The sequence below is a fragment of the Ictidomys tridecemlineatus genome, chromosome X (genome assembly GCF_052094955.1).
Source record: "Ictidomys tridecemlineatus isolate mIctTri1 chromosome X, mIctTri1.hap1, whole genome shotgun sequence".
Lineage (NCBI taxonomy): Eukaryota > Metazoa > Chordata > Mammalia > Rodentia > Sciuridae > Ictidomys > Ictidomys tridecemlineatus.
In genome coordinates this window covers 40,294,429-40,318,801 of record NC_135493.1, presented here as the reverse complement: position 1 = coordinate 40,318,801, position 24,373 = coordinate 40,294,429, and the positions used below count along the sequence as shown (strand labels likewise).

The 24,373-nt window shown below is 46.8% G+C and overlaps 1 protein-coding gene and 1 non-coding gene across 8 annotated transcripts in view; one reads left to right on the top strand and one right to left on the bottom strand.

The window, feature by feature from the left end:
- Positions 1 to 24,373, bottom strand: part of Tsc22d3 (TSC22 domain family member 3) — a 67,431-nt gene that overhangs the window by 9,433 nt on the left and 33,625 nt on the right. The window contains exon 1 of one of the 7 annotated variants that reach the window (XM_040284047.2): positions 692 to 793. The exons of the other annotated variants lie outside the window; for them this stretch is intronic. Within the exon in view, the coding sequence (XP_040139981.1) occupies positions 692 to 741 (50 nt within the window). The 5' untranslated portion in view covers positions 742 to 793. Of the gene's footprint in view, positions 1 to 691; positions 794 to 24,373 lie in introns of those variants that run through there. 7 annotated transcript variants of the gene reach the window in all.
- Trnav-cac (transfer RNA valine (anticodon CAC)) lies at positions 2,520 to 2,592 on the top strand. Its single transcript has one exon. It is a non-coding gene; the product is annotated as a tRNA-Val (tRNA).

Sequence of the window (24,373 nt, the reverse complement as noted above, 5' to 3'; positions counted from 1 at the left end):
AAAACAGACATTGCTGACTCTCTCTCAGGGGCAACCTTCTAGCGGAGGAGAACATAATGAGGATGGAGCCAACTCCCCCCATTTCAGGAGATTCTAGAAGCCAACTTATTCTCTTTGAGCTGGAAGAAGAGCCTAAGCATCCCCGCTGGTCTCTTCTACTTCAAAAGCCACCCTCTTCAGGACAAGATCCCTTCTAACTCCAGGTTCCCACGAGACAGGGAAAGGGTGATTGGGCAAAGTCTGAGCAGCAGAAGCCTCAGGAAGACTCTCAACATGCTGACAAGGGGTGACGAGCAGGCTCAGGGAGGGTGCGGTTGGATGGGGGAGGCAGTGAGGAGGAACATCTCACTTCCCCTTTTGTCACATTTGAAGCATTGTGTACCACATAGCCAAAAGTAAATTATTTATAGGCAAGTCTTCCTTATTTTCTAGAGGGAATGTTCCACCCAAGGATTCAGCAACATTCCCAGCAAAACACAAGGTCCTATGAAGGGAGAAGTGGAAAAAGACACCATGCAAGAGGTGTGGGACAAGCCACAAAGCAAACACTGGGTTAGGAGCTGGAAAAGGAAATACAAAAAGGATATTGAGCCCTAGAGCGCACAGTGCTGATGAGACAGGTTGAAAAACACCCCCCACACATCTTGCGGCCCCCTTCCAACTGAGGCTCTGCCTAGTTCTCATTACTTACTTGTCCCTTTTTCTGAAGAGGCTTGGGGAATAAGGAGGCTGAAATGCCATGGTTTAATTTTTCCTTCCTTCTCTCTTATCTTCTCTCTTCCCCTCTGGTTCTACTCCAATGTGGGAGACTACAGACAGGAAGGCCACTGCCACTTACATAGTTATTTTGTCTTCATGGAAAATCCCCAAAGTCCAGAAGGAGGGAAGCAAGAAGGAAAGACGATGACAGAGAAAGTGCCTTGTTCTCTGTGGATCATGTGAAGTGCCCTGCATGGACACGGCTGGGAGTCCCGACTTTGTAGGGGGCAAGAAAATGGGGAGGAGGGTATAGAAAGTGATGGGGGATGGGAGGGAGCCCAAGGAGAATCCTCATAGAGAGATGGATACTCTCTTGGAGAAGCAGCTCTAGCAAATGATTTTGGGCACACCCTGGTACTAGATGATGGCAAGAGTAATGAATTGTGCCTTTCAGCTTCCTCCTGGACAGGGTCCCATGTGAGCTTCACAAACAATCTCTGAGTGACACTAGGATGGCAGGCAGCAGAGCCATACCCTGTTTTAGCAAGGGATTCTATCCCACCCGCCTGTATTCAGAGAAGCCCAAAACTACTCTTCAAATCATCTTTATCACCCCAACTTTGATGACTTACCATGGTGGGGGGCTGTCCAGGTATCTCATCTGGACTAGAAGTATTAGTGATTTATCCAGGAATTTAGTCAAAAGCTTAGTGGATCTTAAATTTCATGAACCTGTGTCAATTTTTATGCCTGTCTCCTTTCCTCTTATGCATTTCAGCTGGGAAAATTTACCTCCATAATTTTTTTAAACCTTCTCATTTTCTACCCTCCCTATTATCCAGCTACAAGTACAAAACAGATATTACTAAAAAAGAGGTTTGTAAAATTAACCCTGGTAAATGGAATCACATTCCTTTCTCTTCCCCACATTCATTCTCATTAATATTCAATTCAATTAAGTTGACTGAATACGTATTCAAAGCCCAAGGCACATTTTAGAAAAGCATTAAAAAGCAAACCAGGAATACAAGCCCCGAATTGTGCATCCTTCCAAAATATCCCGAGTTTGTGGCGAGTTCAGAAAGATTTCCCTACTTGTTAGTGAAAGGCTTGCTTCAGGAAAAAAATCTGGGGCTCCGAGGTGCACAGTACAGTAGCTTGGAGTTCAGGAGGATTACACCACTCCCATCCCTGAACACTACTTCACTCCAAAAGATGGGGTGTGTTTTTCTTCTTCCCACTGTGCCCTTTGGCCAATGCCTTCCTGACTGGGAGTAAAGCAGCAGTCCTGAAGCTTAGGGTTTCTATAGGACCTACAGCCCCTCCGACACTGTGGCCTGTAGTGCCAGGAAGCGTCCCTTACCCGATTCCCTTCCTTAACACCAAGAGTTTTAATTTTTTTTTTTTTTTGGTGCCGGGGATTGAACCCAGGGGTGCTTAACCACGGAGCCACATACTCAGTCCTTTTTATTTTTATTTAGAGATAGGGTATCACTGACTTGCTTAGAGCCTTGCTAAATTGCTGAGGCTGGCTTTGAACTTTTGACCCCCTACCTCAGCCTCGGAGTTACTGTGATTACAGGCATGTGCCACTGCACCTGACTCAATACCAATGGTTTGTAAAGCAAGGGAATAAGGTATAGGTGTTTGTTTTCTGAGTTGCCAGCCTGTCCTTCTGAGAAGGGGCTCTTGGCTTTCCTCCTTTGGTCAGCTATCTTACCCTTGTGCCATCTCCTTAGAAGCAGATGATAAAGTTCCTTGTCCTTCCTTACAGACCAGTAAACATTGTCAGGTATGCAAAAAGCCCCCTTCTATGGGCTGGGGATATAGCTCAGTTGGTAGAGTGCTTGCCTCACATGCACAAGGCCCTGGGTTCAATCCCTAGTGCCACCACAAAAAAAAAAAAGAAAGAAAAAAAGCCCCCTTCTCACAGACCACCCTCTGGAAATCCTGGTACACTGCCTTTCTGGGGCTGGGAAAGAAAGCAGCAAAAACATGGCCACTATCCACATTAACTGTTCTGCAGAAGCCCTCAGCCAGCCTATCCCCACCAACAGGACACTGGCAGGGCCTCTTCCCATCCCCTCTGCTCTGTAGAGCCATCCCACTGGCCAAAATTCTAAGTAATTTTCTCCGGCAGTTGCCAAGGTTACTTTGAGGAAAGACTTAGGGCTATGGGCAGTGCTTGAAAAAAGCCAGGAGAGTCTTGTCAGGGAGGCAGAGCCAGCAGACAAGGGGCCTGTGGAGAGAGCAGGGGCCCTGAGGTGGAGCACCTGGCTCTCCACTATGGGCCCCACTGTAGAATGTGTGACCTTTGAAGTGGTACAGGTTCACTAAGGAACAAAAGGATGGTTAATAATGCTGGGCCTCTTCAGGGGCTCCAGCTCCTCAGCCACTACGGGTAAGCATTATGAGAATCCCAGGGCCCTCATATTGTGCTCTTGAGGCCTTGCTTACCTCACAGTAACGCTCTTCATTGTGGGCTCACTTGAGGTGGCTCCTTGATCCTGTGTTGCAGTACTCTATGACTTGTGAAGAGCAGCTCTGCTGATTGCAAAGGGCCTCTGGCTCTGCAGATACCTCTCCCCCCTCCCCCCCTCCCCTGGGCTTCCTTGATGAGAGAAGACCGCCCACCTCAGGTGGGGGGCAGGGGGAACACTACTCCCAAAACAGAAAAAAAAAAAAGGAGAGAAACAGGGTGAGCTTCTCTCTGGGCAGGGCCCTCCAACCATGGGAACAGCGCCAGGGAACTCAAAAGAGTAGTGGGCGGGGTTAAGGAAAGCCTCCCGCCTGGTTTAAGAATTGCTGACAAGGAATTATATACACCTTATCAGGAAGAAAGGGAAGCACAAAGCACTCACGCATTTAGACAAACACCTTCTCCAGCCTTTCGCACAGTCTGATTCTCAGAGATAGTAAGACAGATAGGCCATCATATCTCTTTCTCTCTCTTTTTGCTGTTGCCAGCTTCCCCGTGACCCCAAAGGGGCAGTAATGTAATGCTTACCCGTAGTGGCTGAGGAGCTGGAGCCCCTGAAGAGGCCCAGCATTATTAACCATCCTTTTGTTCCTTGTAATGCCACAAGGTGTAGCAAGATGGCAAGGCAGGATACTTTAATTTAAGCTAGAGTTTCGAAAGTCATGGCCTCTGCTTTCTCTAACATCCAGAGTTGGCTGCATGTTGTACAGGGGTCATAGGTGGCAAGGTCTTAAAGGGAAACGTGGAGGTGGCAATCAGGTGGGCACAAGGAGAACCAGCTTGAACAGTCACACTGCACCCTGTGAACAGGAAGTCCTGGAACTGCAGTTTTCAAAGACGTCAATCATACATTATAATGGACTCTTTTAAATGAGGGAGAATAAAAGACAAGCACCATTTGTACACAATCAATCACATGGATGCCTAAGGCAACCCAGAGACTCCTCCTGAGGACAGTTCTAACTAGAGCCAGTCCTGGAAAAGATGCCCTCTGTGTCTGGCTACCTCAGAAGTATGATCTCAAGGGCAATGAGAAAAAAAAATCCCTCTCAATCAGAGCTGTTTCCCAGACTTGCTACTGAGGTACCTAGAAAGGTCACCACCAGAGTCATGACTTTGAGTTCCAGTGATCTGTCCTGCAATTCTATACACTAAGAGGAAGAAAAGTTTCTTTTTCAATGCAAAAGCCTTGAGAAGGTGCCACATTCAGTCACTAACAGTTCAAGCACTTCAGTATGAACTAAATTATCATATTACTTTCAACAGGGTAGTGAGTGATGAATCAGAGTCAGAAGATAACTGGAAGCACAGCAAGTAAACCTTGAGAGTGGATTGGGGAGAGAAAGAAATGGATGTGGATGAGATTCTTAAAACTAGAATCACCTGAGAAGGCTTGTACAGGGCTCTAGCTCTAGCAAGTCATGCGGGATGGGTCTAGAGCTGGGGGAGGGTATTTTTCAGGTGATTTCAATATAGCTATTTTTGCACCAGTCTACAGAACTCCTTTTAAGAATTGCTGACAAGAGGGGGTGGGATATAGCTCAGTAGTAAAGCACTTGCTTAGCGTGCACAAGAGCTCGGGTTCAATATCCAACAAACCCATCCCCATCCCCTGCAAAGAAGGCCGGGCATGGCAGTGCACACCTGTAATCTCAGCAATTTGGCAGGCTGAGGTAGGATAATTGCAAGTTCGAGGCCAGCCTCAGCAACTTAGTGTAGCCCCCAACTCAAAATAAGAAAAAGGACTGGAGATGTAGATCAGTGGTAAAGTGCCCCTGGGTTCAATTCCCAGCAGCCCCCCGCCCCACACACAAAGGAACTGCTGACAACAAATACACACTCCTCTTCAGGAAGAAAGAGAAGCACAGGGCACAGTCTTTTCATTGAACTTACTCTGATTTATATCCAAATCTTTGGCAAAAATTTGTCTCTCTCTTATGAGAAACAAATTTCTTCTAAGACACTTCACAGTTGTCAGTGGGAACTCTCCACCTGGGAGGTTGGGGTTTGGGGGCACATCACAGTGGGGAAGAGAAAAGAACCCAGGCCAGAGAACAGAAAGGGGCTAATATTTTTCTTGTGTTTAGTCAATGAACCAGCCCTACCTCCCTTCTACAGAAGCCAGCTTTCCTGTAGCTCGGTGACTGTCACCACCCAGTCAAATATGGGTTGATTCCCAGGTTAACTGGAGGGGTGTGACTCATTCCCCACCAGGAACCTGCTGAGGCTGACTACAAACATACCTATCACCACCCTGATCCAAGCTTGGAGCTCACCTGCCCCTTCCATGATCACCCCATTCCATGGCTTGTGAGCTTCTCCCTGGCAATGAGGCTGCCTCTACTGCTCACAACTCCCTTCTGCCAAGGGGGATTGAGAAGGGAATTCACTGTTCTTTGTGGTACCATCCAGCCTGTGCTTGGGTATTTTATTTTTATGTTTAAATTACACTGCCTGCTAGGTTTGGGGCTTATAAATAAACAAAGGCTATGCTTCCCTCCAAGGCCTGGACTGCCTAGCTCCCTACCAGCAGCACAGTGACACTTTTAACCTCTTCTCTCACTCCTTGAGTCAGTTCATGTTGTGGGTAGGGTTGGAAAAAAAAGATATTTTGAGTTGGGTCAAAAGTCTGGAAATTCTTACTACCGGCCTAAACTATCATCGCCGAACCGTTCCTGATGACATGAATACTAAGCACTGAAGTCACCTTACCAAGTACAAACTTCTTTGAAAAGCCATACATGACTATGAAGATAAAGCACAAAAATGGAAAATTCCAAGTATCAGAGTTGATTATTTTTGAAAAATCTACTTACAGATGTCTTTATGCCACCAAGTAAAGACCGAAGTGCCCAGGTCTTTGTGGGTGGAAACTTTGTGGGCATGAGAGGCATTAAAGACCTATGGACAGCAGAGCATGGTGGGCCTGACCAGGAAAAGCTTCTTGCCAATGCTCATACACCTTAAAAAATAAGAGGAACACTAGCCCCTATGTTCTGGGATAGGACTCTAACAGCAAACTACCGAATCCTGGTCAACAGTTCTGACATCCTGTTATTTGCTAAAACTAATAATACTGTGGAGTTTGTTGACAGAGTTGCAAAAGAGCTAAAGTAAATATGGAAACTGAGGAACAGCCAACTGTAGACAGTTACTAGCTCAGCAGTTGGGAAGAAAGGAGTCTTAGAAATCTTCCTTGGACATCTTGGGGAACCAAGGCCTGAGCACAGTTGGGAGATAACCTAGAGGCATCTGTCATGTCACCAGGTGAGTTCTCTCCAACAATAGGCTGCTGCAATGATGAGTTTGATTCATGTGGCTGATACTGATCCTTCAGACAAATAGTTGTGATAAGGAGAACTGAGAGGGACTCTCCTGATGCATATGTGAAGGGAGGGACTCCCTGAGGACTGCCCTAGCACCCATTCTAGATGAACTTGATCAAGTGAGAATTAAGTCAGGAGGCCAGAATTCTTTTTCCACATTGGCCATTAACTAGTTGGAGGACTGCACAGAAGCTTCAAAACATCCTACAGGGTTTGATCCTCATCCCTGAAATGAAAATCGTGCTCTTTCTCTCCTATAACATATACATACATGCATGGTATACATGTTTATAGATGCTCTAAGGTTTGGAAACATAGGTAATTGCATTTTACGTTTTTAACAGATTAAAGAATATTTTTATGGACCTAGTACCTTTACTTTATTTATTTATTTATTTATTTTTATGTGACGCTGAGGATGGAACCCAGTGCCTCAAACATGCTACACAAGTGCTTTACCACTGGGCCACAATCCCAGCACAGATAAAAGATGTTCTTGATGGCATTATATATATTTGGTTTGTTTCCAAACTTATGGATATCCTGTAGGCGGCATTCTTGAATTCTTCGGAGAGTGAAAAAGGGCCATATTAATATGATAAACTCTGTGATGAGTAAGGGTCCTGATCCCCTAATCACCCCTGGTAAAATGGCTCTCCAAATGTGTAGCACTTTCAAAGCTGTTTGAAAGTCTAACACTTCTAAACTTTTGTCCAGTTGTGATTTTTGTTCCCATAGTTTCACAAATTATCCATACTACCTATGGAGAAGGGTGGTTTGTGGAATTATTGTTAACATGAATCAGTATTTAAATTATTCTTTTGGAGTTCATAGCAATCTTTCCAGTAAAAAGGACTTCTAACTTGCACATTTTTTTTTCTGTACTGGGGATTGAACCCAGGAGTACTCTACCCCTAAGCTATTTCCCCAGCACTTTTTATATTTTGAGACAAGGCCTCACTAAGTTGCTGAGGCTAGCCTCAAACTTTGAGATCCTCTTGCCTCAGCCTCCTGAGCTGCTGGGATTACAGCAACTCAGGTGTGTGCCACCATTGCCTGTCCTGACTTATACAACTTTTTTACCTTGAGAGCCTTTTTGATGGCAAAGTCAGTCATCAGCAGGACCTCTATTGCTTCAGGCACAGCCAGAGAGGCCCATGATTAAAAGTGGGCAACAGGCAACAAAAAGACTCAAGTAAGCATCCATTGGCTTCCTAGATTAGAATATATATTCTGTGAGGGCAGGGGCTTGTCTTATCTATCATTGTACCCCCATGGCATGGACACAGGGCAAATGTGGTTAATAAATAAATAAAAGAACTGGCTAAGTGTTAGAATTTTGCTAAGGGCCCCAGTGGAGAAGAACTAGGCAAATTCATGTATTAGCGTTTTGTTAACACTTGAATTTGGGAACAATCATTGTTTGAGAGAAATTCTGCAGTTAAAATACGAAAGACCTGTGAAAATCAAACATACTTGGAAAACCCAAACACAGTTTAATTGAATAAATGGTCACTAATGACCTGAAAGCAAGGTCCTACCTCTTAAATAAAAGGGATGATTTACCCAGCTATGTGCTCCTGATTCTCCAGTAATGCTGTGACTTTGGTCACTTTCCATCTTTAGTTAAAGGGGCTGGGTCACTTGCGAACAGGTCACACACAGGGAGCAGTAGAGGGTGATAAAGCCCAGGAGCAGGGCAGCCAAGTCTCAGCTGGCACCAATATCAAAGAGGGATTTAGGGCTAGCAGGCCTGATTCTCTGAGTGACAGCCATGTAACTAGAATGATGGGACAGGGGTGGGGAATGACAAAATAATCCCAGATAAAAATATCCTGATGCTTACCAAGAGAAAGGAAATCCTAATCATTAATGTCATCCTTGGGTTTGAAATCTTGAGGTGCCCTATTAAAATGAAAGGTCTTTCTCAGAGGGGGAACTATTTAGTTTTTCTCAGGGAAGGAACATGATGACCTCTTCAGCTTGGTCTGAACAGTAGGGGGCTTCTGGGAGAAGTGACTCAGACTTGCTAAATATAAATTGGTGGTGTGCTGGGGGCTTATCACAATGGGTACTTGTTACCTGGCGGCCTTGGACTTTCTGGTGACATGCAAATGCTCCCAAACAGCTGTCAAGAAAACCAAATTGCTTATGAATGGGCAGCTTTAAGAGTAATAGAGTTTATGGGGCTGTGGTTGTAGCTCAGTGGTAGAGCTCTTGCTTAGCATGTGTGAAGCACTGGGTTCGATTCTCAGCACCACATAAAAATAAATAAATAAATAAAATAAAGGTATTAAAAAAAGAGTAATAGAGTTTATGGCTCCTGAGCACAGTTGGGAGATAACCTAGAGACATCTGTCATGTCACCAGGTGAGTTCTCTCCAACAATAGGCTGCTGCAATGATGGGTTTCACCCATGTGGCTGATACTGATCCTTCAGACAAATAGTTGTGATAAGGAAAATTGAGAGGGACTCTCCTGATGCATATGTGAAGGGAGGGACTCCCTGAGGACTGCCCTAGCACCATTCTAGATGAACTTGATCAAGTGAGAATTAAATTAAGTAAGGAGGCCAGAATTCTTTTTCCACATTGGCCATTAGCTAGCTGGAAGACTGCATAGAAGGCTTCCAGATCCTCATGACTGAAGTGGCAATCATACTATTCCTCTCCTATAACATATACACCATGCAAGGTGACTGCTTTTTCCTTCTCTTCTTGGTAAATAAAAACAAACTGTTATGCTGGGCACAGAGATGGGCAACTATAATCCTGGTAACTTGGGAGGCTGAGGCAGAAGGATCATTTAAGTTTGAGGCTAGCCTCAGCAACTTAATGAGACACTATCTCAAATATTCAAAAGGACTCAGGGTCTGAGGTTGTGATCAGTGGTAAAGTGTTTGTCTACCATGTGTGAGGCACTGGGTTTGAGACTCAGCACCACATAAAAAATAAATACATAAAATAAAATTTTAAAAAAGGGCTCAGGATGTGTAGCTCAGTGGTAAAGCACCCCTGAGTTCAAACTCAAGTACTAAAAAAAATTAAAATAAAAAGAGCAAGTTGTTATGAAGATGCTGTGCAAAGCAGCAATGCTGCCTTGGCCATGTTGGGGACATTTATCGGCCTGGGAGACCCCATTTGCTTGCTCACCAAAACATCCTTCCTGGATGAGTCCTCCTCAAACTCTACTACCTCATTTATAACGTGGCATAGCTGAGAAATTGACCCTGGGAAAGTCTGTGGCTGAGAGGTTAGATGGATTCTCCTTCCCTGGGGCAATTTCCTTCTACCAAGAGCCTCAGGATAACCTAAAGGAATGAGTCCAATGAGAGAAATTCCAAGCAGAAGGGCAGGGGAGCTTTGTTTGGCCATTTTCTGCCATTCTCTGTTAGCTGTGGTCTTCTATACCTGTGCACCAGGTGGCCCTGGAAGGAGACATACTCACAATAGAACTGGTGAGGGCAGCCCTTGTCCCTCATTATCTCTTCTTCTTGCCCTTGTAAAACTCTGGAAAATCCTCAGCCCTGGGGCTCCCTCTAGCTTGATCAGGTGACAGCCAACTGCCTGACACCAGGCAGAGCCTGCCTCAAGAGGGTGAGGGGAGTAGGACTGGGCATCCCCCCACCCCTGTGGCCCTGTTGTGAGGTGCTGACAGCTGGGAGAGGACCTGAAACCAGTTAGCCTGGGGCTTCCAGCCAGCAGTGTATTTTCATCTTGTTTTGACTGGGACTGACCTCCCCTGTGTAAACACATCCACATCAGGAGGGAGAAAATGTAGAACAGCTTAAAATAGGTGCGTGGAATGAATCCCACCCATGAATCACCAGAGCAGGGAATGCCCGGCAGGTGGGCCTCGCTTTAAGCAAAACTGACATATGAAAATCTCCATTTAACAAGAGGGCAAGGATGGATAACTGTGAGGTCTTGACCTTCAACTGGGAGATCTCAAAGCCTCATCTGGTACAAATAACAGCAGCAGCTCCTGAGTACTGAATGTTTAGAGGGCACTTGGCTAAGAATAATATATACATTAGCTTTTAAAATTTTGTCCACAGTCTTAGGAATTAGATATTGGGTTTGAAAGGAAAGTGACCACAACACTCGGAGCAACCAAAAGATCTTTATTGCAGCAGTGCAACAAAGAGAAAGGAAAGAGGGAGAGGGAGAGGGAGAGGGAGATGGAGAGGGAGAGGGAGAGGGAGAGGGAAGAGGGGAGATGAAGAGAGAGAGAGCAAGAGCAAGAGAGAGACAGAGCGCACGCAAGAAAGATAAAGAGCAAGAGAGAGAGAGCAAGAGAGAGAGCAAGAGAGAGGGGGGCCTGGCAGGAGGGAGTTTTTATAGCCCAAATCTAATGGGGCCTCTGGGTCTGCAAGCTGCCTTGTTGGCCCAAGGTGTGTGTGGGGGGGTTAAGTGTTTAGCCTTGAGCAGGGTTGAATGTTCAGACTTGAGGCAAACAGATGATAAAGGACCAGATAGAGGGGGGTTTGAGTGCGTGGGCTATCTTGCAGCCAACATCTGTTCAGCCTGCCCTGCAGACAACACAGTTCAGCCTGCTCTGCACCCAACAGGGTTATCATCAGGCCATAGTATGGATGAGGAAACTGAGGCACAGAGATGTTCAATGACTTACCTGGGGCTGCACTACTAGTAAGGAGCAGAGGCCAGATGAGAATCCCTGGTCTATGACTCCAAAGTGCTGGGCTGTCTCTAGTTGGGTATTACACTTTGTTTTGAGTTCCAGGCACAACTGCATTCTAGGCAATGACTGGAACTTGCATCATTGTGACTTCTCACTGAATGCCCCTTCACAGCAGCTGCAGCTGAATCTGATGAGTCCTTAAAGGAGCAGGGTCATGGTAGGGAAGACCTTGGTTGGAAGCTGGCCCTTTCCATTGACTAAAGCAACAACAAGTCAGATAATTTCCCTGAAGAGTGAGCACCCTCTAGAATTCTAAGATGGGATGAATCTGCATTTCAATTTAGGGATTGGCAGATTGTTGAAGGGCAGCTTTTTGCCCATTCTTAGGGATGGGCCTTTCTTAGGAAAGGCAAATAGGTACAAACTACCCAGACATCAGGCTGGAGAAGGGACAAAAGACTCAGTATAATCCAGTATAAGGAAAGACCAAATGTAAACATGTATTTTGAAACAAAATGTCACCCATCACTGTGTCTGTGCAGGCCAGGCCAGGCCCCCAGGCTAAACTGTGAAGTAGGAGCCTGTCTTCAGAACCTTCCTGCTTCCTTTTGGTGCCTTCCTCCTACCTGTCGCCTTAGGCAACCAGTGCCCTCCTGTTGTCTGGAGTTTCAGGGGGCCCACCGATGCAGAGGTGGGGGGGTTACTTGCCTGTCCAGCAATTCCCTCTTTAAGTGACACTCCCAGTTTCCCTCCCACAAATTAAATGTATCTGGGCCAGCCCTGAAGCACAGATCGAAGAAATTTGTGTAAATGGCAGGTAATGGCTTAACAGGTTTTCCTTAGTCAGATTACAGGGGCTTTAATCTAAAGGATTCAGTCAATGATATAATTTTAGTCATAGGTGGGGGGGTGGCAATTAGGGGGGGGGATTGCTTATCAATGCTCTTCAAAGCTTGCCAAGAAGATCACCCTCTACTCTACTGGTATGTCTGATTCTATGTATGGGGTAAATACTACCCTCTTTCACCCATGCTGTATTCTTTTAAGAACACAGAGGAGCTTGGAGTGGTGGTGCACACCTGTAATCCTAGTGGCTCAGGAAGCTGAGGCAGGAGGATCGTGAATTTAAAGCCAGCTTCAGCAACTTAATGAATCCCTAAGCAACTCAGTGAGACCCTGTCTCCAAGTAAAATGTTAAAAAGGGCTGGGGATGTGGCTTAGTGGTTAAGTGCTCCTGGGTTCAATTCCCTGTACCAAAACCAAAACCAAACATACAGTCAAGCCAGGTACAGTGGCACATGCCTGTAATCTCAGCTACTTAGAAAGCTGAGGCAGAAAGATTACAAGATCAAGGCCAGTCTGGGCAACTTAGTAAGACCCTGCCTCAAAATAAAAAATAAAAAGGGCTGGGGTGTCACTTAGTAGTAGAGTGCTTGCCTAGCATGTGTGAAGCCCTGGGGTTCAATCCCCAGGACTAAAATAAAGGAAAAAAAGAACATAGTGGAAAGAACACTGGAATAGTAATTAGGAAGCCTGGGTTCTGGCCTGCTTTTGTCACTGGCTACCAGAACAATCTTGAAAAGCCCATAAGCATTCTGTCCCCAGTTCCCCCTAATTGTAAGATGAGAAGATTGGGGATGGAAATATATATTTATTTGGGTGCTTCTTTGAAGAAAGATACAGTTATTCAAACTAAGAGCTTCATGAAGCCAGGAACATGTCTCAAGTGTCTGGCACAGGTATGTTGAATAGCTGAATTGAATGAATGGACAGCAAAAGTGACTTCTAAAGTCGATGCCAGTTTTAATAGGCTCTGCCATGATCTTCTGAGACCCAGCTATTTGCAGCTCTATCTCAGAGTCAAGAGGCCTAGGCCAAGGGATAAGTGAGAACTTCAGGCCCTTGTCCTCAGGTCCAGGATGCGTCTGCACCACCAGGTGCGGGGGCAACCTGCAATGGGGAGGGGCAGATTTGAGACCAAAGGCAGAAAGCAAGCTTCCATGAGACCCAGGAGGTTTGCAGGATGCTGGATTGGGGTGGGGGCAAGAGGTTTGTAGGAAGGGCAGGATTGGTCAGGAGGAGGAGCCAGTAACGTTTACACAGTTTTCTGTAAAACGGGAAGCCCAGATAACAGAGACCTGATGGGTGTCTGGGCTGAGGTAGGAAAAGTGCCGAGTTGCATGGTGACTCAAGGTCAGGAGCTGGAATGGGGCCCAGAGCTCTCAAGCCTCCCCTCACCCCCTTGGGACTGGCCCCTGGCTCCAGGCCAGCTCCATGAATAGCTTCCCCCACCCCCACTCCACCCCTCCACAAGTCCAGCTTCCTTCTCCAGCCACCACCATGGCCCTCCCCCTCCCTGTTCTCCCAAGGCTACATGGAATTCCTTCCTTAACCTCCCTCCAAGGACTTAGCTGGTGTAGTCACCCATTAGAGTTGTCCAACTTCACTTCTGGGTAGAGCTGCCCCCCTTACCAGGGTTGCCCACATTCACCCTGACATCACTCCTTTCCTCCTTATGCAAAAGGGTGGAGGTTTGCCAGCTTTGGGTCCCTCCTCCTCTTACATACCCCCTGCCCTGCTCCATTGCCCAGGCCTTCTCCTAGGAACACTCCCAGATTGTATTCTGAGTTACTGAGACATTCTCTCCTGCCTTCTCTACTCTTGCCTTAAGTAGCACCTTTTGTTTGTTTGGTACCAGGGATTGAACCCAGGGTACTTAACCACTGAGCCACATCCCCAGTCCTTGTTTTATATATATATATATATATATATATAAATTTTGAGACAGGGTCTCTATAAGTTGCTTAGAGCCTTGCTAAGTTGCTGAGGCTGGTTTTGAATTTGAGATCCTCCTGCCTCAACTTCCTTGGGTTTCTGGGCAGCAGCACCCTTTCACATTATAAGAGGGGCAACAGTTTCAGTCCCCCGCCCCCGCCAAAAAATCTCTTAAGAGTAAAGTTGTAGACATTACTGAGTAGGGAGAGAGATTTTTGAGGGCAATGGGCTTTCTTAGCATTCCTGAAATAATGCCATGGAGGGGGTTACCTACTCTGGACATTCATTAGGCCAATTCAGGCCTTCATCTGACCAAAATTCTGGTCCCATCTCAGCCATTAAAACAGTTTGTAAAACTCTGGGTAAATTACTTAATCTCTCTGTGTCTAAGTTTCTTCATCAGTCAAATGGAGGTAATTATACCTCCCCTACCATGCCAGGGCTGTTAGGAAAATTAGAGACTCTGTGTGTGTGTGTGTGTGTGTGTGTGTGTGTGTGAGAGAGAGAGAGAGAGAGAGAGAGAGAGAGAGAGAGAGAGAGAGAGAGAGAGAGAGAGAGAGAGAGATATGTGGGTGCTTTCCAAATGGCAGAGAGGAGGCTTTCCAAATGGCAATCAGGAATTATGATGCCTCTCCCTGCCCTGCTGTACTTGAAGGACTCATTCAGGTTCTATGGCAGTATATTTACCAAAAATGTCCACATACCCTTGGCCTGCCCCTTTCCTCTCTCCTAACTTGTCTCTTCTCCAGGGCTTGGCCATTAGCCACATTCGATCTCCTGTGCATCTCCACCCTTCTTTAAGAACATCTCCTGCCCCACCCTTGTCCCCCCACCCCCGCCCATCCTGCCACCCTCAGGCCTTCCTTCACCATGCAAGGGCCTCCTGCCATGCTCTCTCCCTCTCCAGCTTGTCCATGACCCTCTCCCAGCCCTGACTTCATTCAGGCTCTCCCCATCAAAGCAGTAAAGAGGAAGGGACTCCGGAGGTAATACTGGACTTGACAATTTTCTCCAAAGGCTAAAAGACGTTGCAGAATACTCAACATGTGTTCAAGAGATACACCATTGTTTGGTTACATGTTCTGGAGGAGATGTTTGGGGTGGAGTCTGCTTTGGGGGCCCTGAAATCTTGCCAGGTAGACAATTGCCTGCTCCACCTCTAGGTTCTGCAGGCCCTGCCTGTCTACTCTTCCCTCCCATCTTCTCCTTCACCTCTCAACCTAGAAAATGGGCTAGGCCATTTGATCTCTAGGACCTGCATGCTACAGTGTGATTTCAATTCTCCCTGGCCTAGCGCCATTGAGTTTCTCTGATGCCCCCACTTTTCCCTCAGGGAAAAGAGGCTGGGAAGCAGTTTGGGAAACCTTCTAAATATCCCAGCACTGACAATCAGCTCCCTCTGCAGGGCCACACCTGAGTATTCACATCTGAAGAAACCTGGTATTCTACCCCAGAATTAAGAGCACTGGGGCTTTGGCCTAGGGGTGGGAGAATGAGGCCCACCATAGCATAGCATGGATCTTTTAGTTCCGCCCTCTGTGCAAGGTGACACCATTCCTCTTGTCTGGAACATCTCTTGGTCTAGAAACTATTAGAGAGGGAGTTCCTCCCAAATTGTGAAGACAAAGCTCTTGCTTTTATCTAAATGCTCCCTCTAGGGCTAGGGATGTAACTCAGTGGTAAAGCATTTGCCTAGCATGCACAAGGCCCTGGGTTTAATCCCCATTACCACAAAAAATAAAAATGTTCCCTCGTGTTGTGTCTCAACCCTCCTCTCTCCAAAGGAGGAAATTAGAAGCAAAAGGTGACCTTGGGTAGGTCTTGCCAGGGAACTGGTGACAAAGTGGTAATGCTTGGCTTCGTTTTGTTGGCCCCTGCCACCTGTCTCCCTCTTTCTGCCTGCTGCTGGGGCCCTTTATTGGCAGACAGATTGGGGAAATCTGGGACTTCATGGAGAGGCCATCTTAGAAAGCTGTTCTTATAATGGAGCTAAGGAAGGTGATCTTGGAGGTTCAAGGCTCCACAGATGTACTTTTGGCATGGCAGGATTCTGAAGTCAAAGAGGGAACAGGGAAATGGGAAGCTGGCAAGAAAAGTGGCAAACTGTCATATTTATTACCAGTAGTGGTAATAGTAATAATAATCACAATAATAATGATAGCTGCCATTTACTGAGAGTTTATTATGTACCAGGAACTGTGCCAAGTATTCTTCATGCATTATTTCACTTATTCTTCATAACAATGTTATGTTTTTAAAAAATGACATGCCAGATGCCAGACAAGGAAGGAGAAACCCAGGGAAGTTGTGATCAGTTCAAGGTCACACAGTAGGAACTGGGATTTGAGGATTCAGATGACTCTCAGATCATACTCTTCCCCCCTCACCCAGCCCACACTGCCTGTGCCTTAAGCATGAGCCCTACCATCAAAGGTCCCATAAGATACCAGAAAGTAGGGTTTGGCCTCCTAAGCCCTTAGAGCTCAGTTATATGGGATTGTTTTTCCCCTCTAAGGGGCCAATATTACAACTAGGGATTTGTTTAAGATCATCCAGAGGCAGAGGTCACGTAGCAGACAGACCAACCTTTGCTCTTGGCCCTGACAAGAAATTGTCATGTCACTTCTGGGAAGATGACTCTACACCTGCATGGACTCTATCTCTGGTCATGGGCAAGGATCAATAATGTGTCAAATCCAAGAGTATCAAACACTTAGTGGTGGGCCCTTGACCACACTTCCCAATGGAAGAATATCTGATAGTTTGAAGGTGTTCTAGTGGGGGTCATTGTTTGGCCAGTCTGTTGGAGCTCTCACCACCTTCCCCAAAATCTTATTTTGAGACCTGTTTAAGATCTCCATGCTGCAGGGTGCAGTAATGCACACCTGTATTCCAGTGACTTGGGGAGGTTAAGGCAGGAGGATCACAAGTTCAAGACCAAACTTGGCAAGACTCTGTCTCAAAATAAAAAAAATAAAAAAGGACTGGGAGCCAGGCATGGTGGCACATGGCTGTAATCCCAGCGGCTCAGGAGGCTGAGGCAGGAGGACGGCAAGTTCAAAGCCAGCCTCAGCAATGGTGAGTGATCCTGTCTCAAAAAAAAAAAAAAACCCACAAAATAGGGCTGGGGATATAGCTCATTAGTTGAGTGCCCCTGAGTTCAATCCCTGGTATCCCCCCCTAAAATAAAAGGACCCGGGATGTGGCTCAGTGGCAAAATACAAAAATTTCCATTCCATGGTGGCTCCTCACCAGCATGCCCTCCAGCCAAGCCTTCTCTCACCAAATATTCATGAATGCCCTTTCTAATCACTCCTTTGAAATGACCTTGCCTTGCCTTTTCCTTATCCTCCTTCCTCTCTGTCCCCATAATTGCTCTGAGCATGCCATCCTTCTTTGCTTCTGTCATAAATGCCCGATCCACACTGACTGGCTTCTTCCCTGAACACACAGTTCTCCCCTTTCGTTGATTTGGCATCTTCTAACTTCTTTTTCATTGTGCTTTGTTTTCTCACATATTCAAAGAGATGAAAAGAACCTTAACCTGCCAACCACCATTACCTTCCCCATCTCCAGATGTATCTATTATCCATGTCACACCACTACTTGTTTGCCATGTTTATATCTAGTTTCTCCAAATACAAAGTAGTCCAGGTGGCAGGGGGCTAAATCCTTCCTCCCACTTGAATGATGTACACAGGGAGAAGTTACCTGCCTTTTGTCATATAGCTTATTAGTGATAGAATTGGGAATAAGATCTAGGCCACAAAGTCTTCAATCAAGGCCTCACTTGACCAAGACGCAACACACTTCTTTCCCAGTATTCCTCTTCTGTACTGCCTGTAATTTTTCATTTTTGTCCCTTCTTCTCTTTTTCATATTCTTCTCCTTCCTAATGTCTGCATTTTCATAAGTCTGATGGATTTTATTTATTTATTTATTTAGGTACCAGGGATTGAACCCAGGTGAACTTAACCACTTAGTCACATCCCTAGTCCTTCTTTTAAATATTTTAGAGATAGGGTCTCACTGAGTTGCTTAGGGTCTTGCTAAATTGCTGAGGCTTGGTTTGAACTTATGATCCTCCTGCCTCAACCTCCTGAGCCACGGGGAATATAGGTGTGCCCCACCTTTCCTGGTCATAGGTCTGCTGGATTTTCAAACCTCTCTACCTATCACTTAACAGATGAGAAAACTGAGGCCCAGAGAGGAGAAATTGATGGCCTGAATTCAGATGGCTAGTTGATGTCAGAGCTGGGATGCAAGCCCAAAGTCACCAACTCCTAGTTCAGTGCTCTTTCCACCACTTTCTTCCTACCTGTGTTTTATTTCTCTGGTCATTCTTGATTGAAAAGCCTCCTTCCTCTAACAACTAGGTCCTGGAAAACCTGAAAGTGTATGAGCTCAGGGTCATATAATGTCCCTGGGGAAAGGTAGAAGTTGCTGAGAGGCCTGGAACCACCCACATCTTCCCGCATCCCACATCGGGAGGCCCAGCTTGGCCTTCCAGAGAGTGGTGACTATCAAGTATGAGTTGAGATAAAGCCATAGCCTCTCAGATTCTCAGTTCATGGCCTAGACAGTGGCGTCAGAGTCCAAGCCTGCTGCAAAACGAGGTCAGTTCACTGTCCTCTTGGTGGAAATATTTTGTAAAATCAATAGCACTTATAACGTCAACAGACCCTGGGACCTTTCCTCTGTTTGTTTTTCCCTCCTGGGCCACTCTTTCTTACCTACCCTGCTGTGAAGGCACAGACAACACAGTAATCCAGCAAGGGAAGCTGCAAAGTCCAGACTTTTAGAGTTCCTGAACCAACCGGAGACAGGAGGCATACTGAAGTGAGTGATTTGTGAAGACCCTGGCCAAGGGCCTCCCAGTTCCCTCTGGCAATGCTCTTCAGATTCAAGGTGCTCCCTGGCAACTGGCACCTAGCTGGTAATAACCAGGAGCTTCCCAAAGTTCACTAGACATTCTAGAAGCTCAGTCCTGACCCTGCTTTGCCACACAGGTTCTTTTCATTCAGAGAGCAACCCAAAAGCCAATTAGACACCACCATGGGGCCTTCCTGTGCTAGGAAGTGTCTGAGGCTCTCAGACTGGAGTGGATATTGGCCCTTTGCCCAGACATTCTCCCCCTTTACACACCATGGGTGTATCCCACCTTCCCTCCATGCACACAGAGGGTGACTACCCCCATGCTGTTTCTTGGATGGTCTCAAACAGGCTTCTTCTTCCTGCCCCTGAACTGGTCCTACCACAGACCTTGGAATCTGCTGTTAAATGTAGTCCTTTATATAAGAATATTATGAGTTCAGTCAAGCCTGGATTCATTTGACAAATATATATTGAGCATCAACTCAGAGTTAGACACTGGTGGCTTCTATTAACGTTGTTTTGTGTGATTGAATGCTACTATGCCCCATGAGTTCCCATTGAGCACACAGGGCCAGATAAATAGGAGATTTGTTGCTACCAGGCAGAGGAAGTCCAGGGATGATAAGTGAGATGGGTCCTGAGAGTAAGCATGTGTCATGGTGTGGATCCCTGAACATCAGAGTATTGAGGCATGGGTACCTCATGTTGTAAGCCTAGAGAGGTTTCTTCTATAAAAACTTCTAGGACTAGGGACAAACTTCACATTCCCAGAGAAGTTGTGCTGGGTGGCTGCAAGGAGCATAAGTGAGAACAATCCCATAGACTTTTATAGCTAATGGTCAACTTTGCTCTCTGCTCTCAGTCTTGGCAGTAGGGATTCCCTGCCTGTTGGTCTCCCAAGCAAATCAAAGGAAAGGCATTTTGGAAGAAGCCACCTTCTTTCTTCTCATATGTCCTCTGGGCACCTAAGCTTGGTTCCATTACTGGTCAAAATGCATCCAAGGCATTAAAGGCAGTGAGGTAGGTGTTTGGTGAAAAGTTTCCTGGTTAAACACCCCACTCCCAACTCCCAAGTGTATGAGCAAGATTTTGCAGCTCATCTTCTAGGCAAGGTCTTGGCCCTGTGCCTGCTCCCCCAACCCTGCCCTCTGGGTGATCTTGCTCAAGGACGCCAAGGGAGTTGGTGGCAGAGGCTGGGAGCAGAGCCCAGGTTTCCTGGATCCTGGCCTGGCACTCTTGCCACCAGACCCTGCTGCCACTCCCTCTGTTTCCTTGCCCTTTGTGCTCAGTCTGCACCCCCTGGAGGCACACGTCCCATACCCCACTAACATTCGCTAGGCTAGATGTTTCTGTCCAACAGAGGTCTAGCCATATGGGACATAGGGAGTCTGGCTGGCTGCTGCCCATGGGGCCACGACTAGGGCAGGAGAGGAGGATAGCCAGCAGCTTTGCTGGGCTGAGACCAGCAAATCTGGATCCCTGAGGCTGTCATTTTACCCAGGGGTCCTAAGGGCGGCCCTTGAGCTTGGCTTACCGGAGCTAGGACTGGGTCATTGTGGGGGCCCCACCCCCAGTCTTGTTGCTATGACACATGGCTCTACAAGTGCTGAGCGGCATTGTCAGGGCCGGATGCAAACGGCACGCAGCAGGGTCTAGCTGTGAGCCAGTTGGCCAGCTGACATTTCAGGACCCAAAGAGCTTGTGTGTACTGGACAAGCTGTTTATTGTGGTGTTGGCACTGCCCAGCCCTTCAAACAGCAACAAATGCTCCTAAACTGGGAAAGGAGAGGAAATAAGGAATCAGTCATAGCCAAAGAAGACTTGGAATCTCTTCCCTCTCACCATTTGCTCCCTGCAGCTGACGTGCTGCTGGTGCCAACCATCGGAAGTGCCCCTGTGAGGGAACTGAAGGGGGCAAACCCTACAAACCTCCATTCGTGAAGACCTAAATCACAAATCGTGTCGATACCCACGTCAGCCTCCTTCTGACTGCCAGTGTTCAGAGGCCACTGCTGATGGCAGGTTGAACAATCTGTATTTGGACTAGGAATGAGAAATCTTGATGCCACAAAGTTTAACATACAGAGGAACTGGCACCCTAAGGCTGCAGGTTCTACATTAACACTCACACACACATATACACACACATACATCCTCAGGGAGAAGAAGGTCATAAACAGGCCATGATAGAATCAGTCCTTTCAAGTTCTAGCCTGGTCTCTTAAGATACACTGAGGGTTGACCACACACTAAGAAAAATGTGGCAAGAACATGTGTGTTAGACATGGGGTAGGGAAGAGAGGTGGGACAAAGAAGACCCCAAATAAGGGAAGTCAGAAAATCAGAGTCCAGAGAAGTTGGGGAAGGTGGAACTTTCCAGAAGACATTTGGCCCATGCCCAGGAACCAGTCTGGTGTGTACTATGGTCGGAGAGGAAGCTCTGCTTGGGAAGGATAGATGTAGGAATAAAGGGTTGAGTTGTGCCTGTCTCTTGACTTCTACACCTTGTTCTACTCAGCATTGTGGCTGTTAGGGCTAGACAACCAGAATTACTAAGAGGTTTTCTGAGAGTCCCGGTCAGGATCTCTAGTCTTTCTATGGTTTATCACATAGTCACTCTTATCAGCTCAGTTGTATGTGACAGATACCCTTAATTATCACACAGACACAGGGCTACAGTAATGGACACTAGCATCTAACAGTCATTGTGTGCCTACTTTGTGCCAAACAGTGCTCAAAGCACTTCACATACAATAGGTATGTTATCTCAACTAACCTTCCTCAAATCATGGGATTCATATTATCCGTATCATTATCAAGTTTACAGAGGGGAAATCTGAGGCTCAGAGAAGTGGAACAATTTAAGTATACCATCAGTGATAGGAAGAGGCTGACTAGGGATTCAAATTGAGGTCTCTCTGGCTCCAAAGCCTGTACTCATTATACTTCAGTGCCACCCACGCGTGACAAAGTGCATGAGTGCACCCATTTGTACAAGAAGCCTCAGGGAAGGAAGGAAGAGAGTGCTAAGAGGGAAGATCCAAGAGCTCAGCCAGGAGAGAAGAACCACCTGGTAAGAGAGTGGGAGTGAAAGAGAATGAGGGTGGGTAGCAGGGTGCCCACCAGATGCCAGAAGCTAAGATGATCTAAGTTTTTGGTCTCACCCCTCTCGGAAATCCCCATAGCAACCAGCACGGTGCCTGCCATCTCATCAGTAGAACTCTGTTAAAGAAGAAATAAGTACTGGGCATGGTGGCACACACCTATAACCCCAGTGACTCGGGAGGCACCACTGTGACAGGAGGACCACAAGTTTGAGGCCAGCCTTGGCAACTTAGTGAGACCCTATCACAAAATAAAAAAAAAATTAATAAGTGGTAAAGCACCCTTGGTTCAATCTCTAGTACACAAAACAAACAAACAAAAGCAAAATAAGCGCAACATGGCAACCTTGGGGAATACACATGGCCAAATTTTGCCTCCCATTCATTGAGACCCAAACTTTAAAGTTTCTCCAAGTCCAGATGAGCAGATAATACTTAAGCCCCTGGAACAAGGCAATCCTTGGGGATATAGAGATGAACATAGTAAGGATCCTGCCCTTGACATATGGCCAGGCTCTTAAGGGAAATGTTAGCTTTGCCTAGGCCATCCCCAGGGGCTGGCTGAGGCAAGGGGTGAAGGTTATTTGTTCAGGGGATAGAAAGAAGCCTTTGGATCTCTTCAGGGATGGGACTGTTGCCTTCAGCTCCTTGAGTCCAGTCCACTGACCTGGGCAGCCTCTGCTGGCCCCATTCTCCATTCCATTGGGTTGCTTCTACAAACACAGCTCAGGGCAGCCTTACAGGGCTGTGCTGGCCACTTTAGCTGGAAAACCAGGAGTCTTAAGTGGATGCAGGCTGGAAGAAGGAATGAAGCCACAGGAGGTCCCCCTTGCCCTTTCTCTCCTCAGTGTCTGGTGGTAGACCTGCCATCCCCAGGAAAGAGAGAACACTTTTCTTCAGAGCTCTCCACTGTCCCCACATTGTCTCCTCCCCCATTGGGAAGCCCAAGGCTTAGGGAAATGAATCCAAGTAATTAACTAATTAATGAATATGGATGGCAAAGTTGCTGAGGTTGCTGGAAAACACCCTGCTGCTGCCAATACACTGCCCAGCCAGGTACCTGCCTCCCATGGTGGGTGACAGGAAGGCTAAGGAGAGACTCTTGGACTGTATCTCCCCAGTGATCCAGTTGCAGCAGAAGTGCCTGAGACCCAGCATCCCTCACTCAATGCCTACAGCCCAGATTTTGGGCAACATATCCCCTCACAAGGCAGCCTCCCCCAACCAGCTGGGACAGCAACTGACTCAACTTATTTAGCATCAAGGGTATTCTCTGTGGTCCAAGGAAGTCTGTCTGTGGGCTCAAGAGATGGATGGATAGAGATAGGAGAAGGGGAGAGAAAAGAAGAAGGAGAGACTGAGAGGCACACACAGCTGGCAAGAGCCCATCTCCAGCTGTTGGGCGGGCTGTTTCCTTTGATAAAGCACTTGGCAGTACTCCCAGTTCTGTAGTTTCTGGCCTGTGAAAGCACACCCGGAGCACGAGCCTGCCTGTGGGAGGACTTCAGCCTTGCTTTGTTTTCTTTCTTTCTTTCTCTCTCTCTCTCTCTCTCTCTCTCTCTCTCTCTCTCTCTTTCTTTCTTTCTCTTTCCTTCCTTCTTTCCTTCCTTCTTTCCTTCCTTCCTTCCTTCCTTCCTTCCTTCCTTCCTTCCTTCCTTCCTTCCTTCCTTCCTTCCTTCTAGCTTTCAAAAATGCTCCTCCCCTTCCAAGGAACCTTGTCCCTCCCCCACACCTGAACAAAGTGAAGCTGTACCTGCAGGTGGTATGGGCTGGGCCACTGGTATCGCCACAGAAAGTCAGTGTCACAGAGCTATGTTTGAGGGCCTAGGATGAGTGTGCAGTGAGGCCTCTGTGTTTGTGAGGCCTCTGTGTTTGTGAGCACATGTATGTGTGTTTGTGAGCACATGTATGTTTGTGTGTGTGTGTGTGTGCACATGCACACATGCATGCACATACACACGGATGGGAGAGAGAAAGACAGAATGCGTTCTCAATACTGTGTTTATTTGTCTGAGGTTGTGCTTGTTTGTTATAGCCGACACTGCCTTCTGTGTGGCACATCATCACTGTTCTGCCTGCTTAGGCTATTTCCAACTCACTAATGCTTCCCTGGAAAAGGCTGGAAATAGGGGGAGTCCTAGGAACACATAATCAGATAGAACAACAAGCTCTCCCTTCTTCTAACCCCTTGTCCCATGTATTTATGAAGGCTTTTCTCCCCTCCTTTACTCCCTACCCCCAGAAAAAGAAGAGCCAGGCCTGTGGAAGAACCTGAGTGTATAACGTCTGGGGTCCCCTGCCCAGTCCTATTTACAGTTTAATGAAAAGACCCTCCAATCCCACAGTTTGACCAGCTCCCACGGGGCCTCCATGTGAGTTTCCCAGATTCCTGAGGAGAACCTGATCCTACCCTGGGATCAACACTGGCTCTTCGCATCATCCCCGAGAAATCCCCACTCATCAGGAGCCCCAAG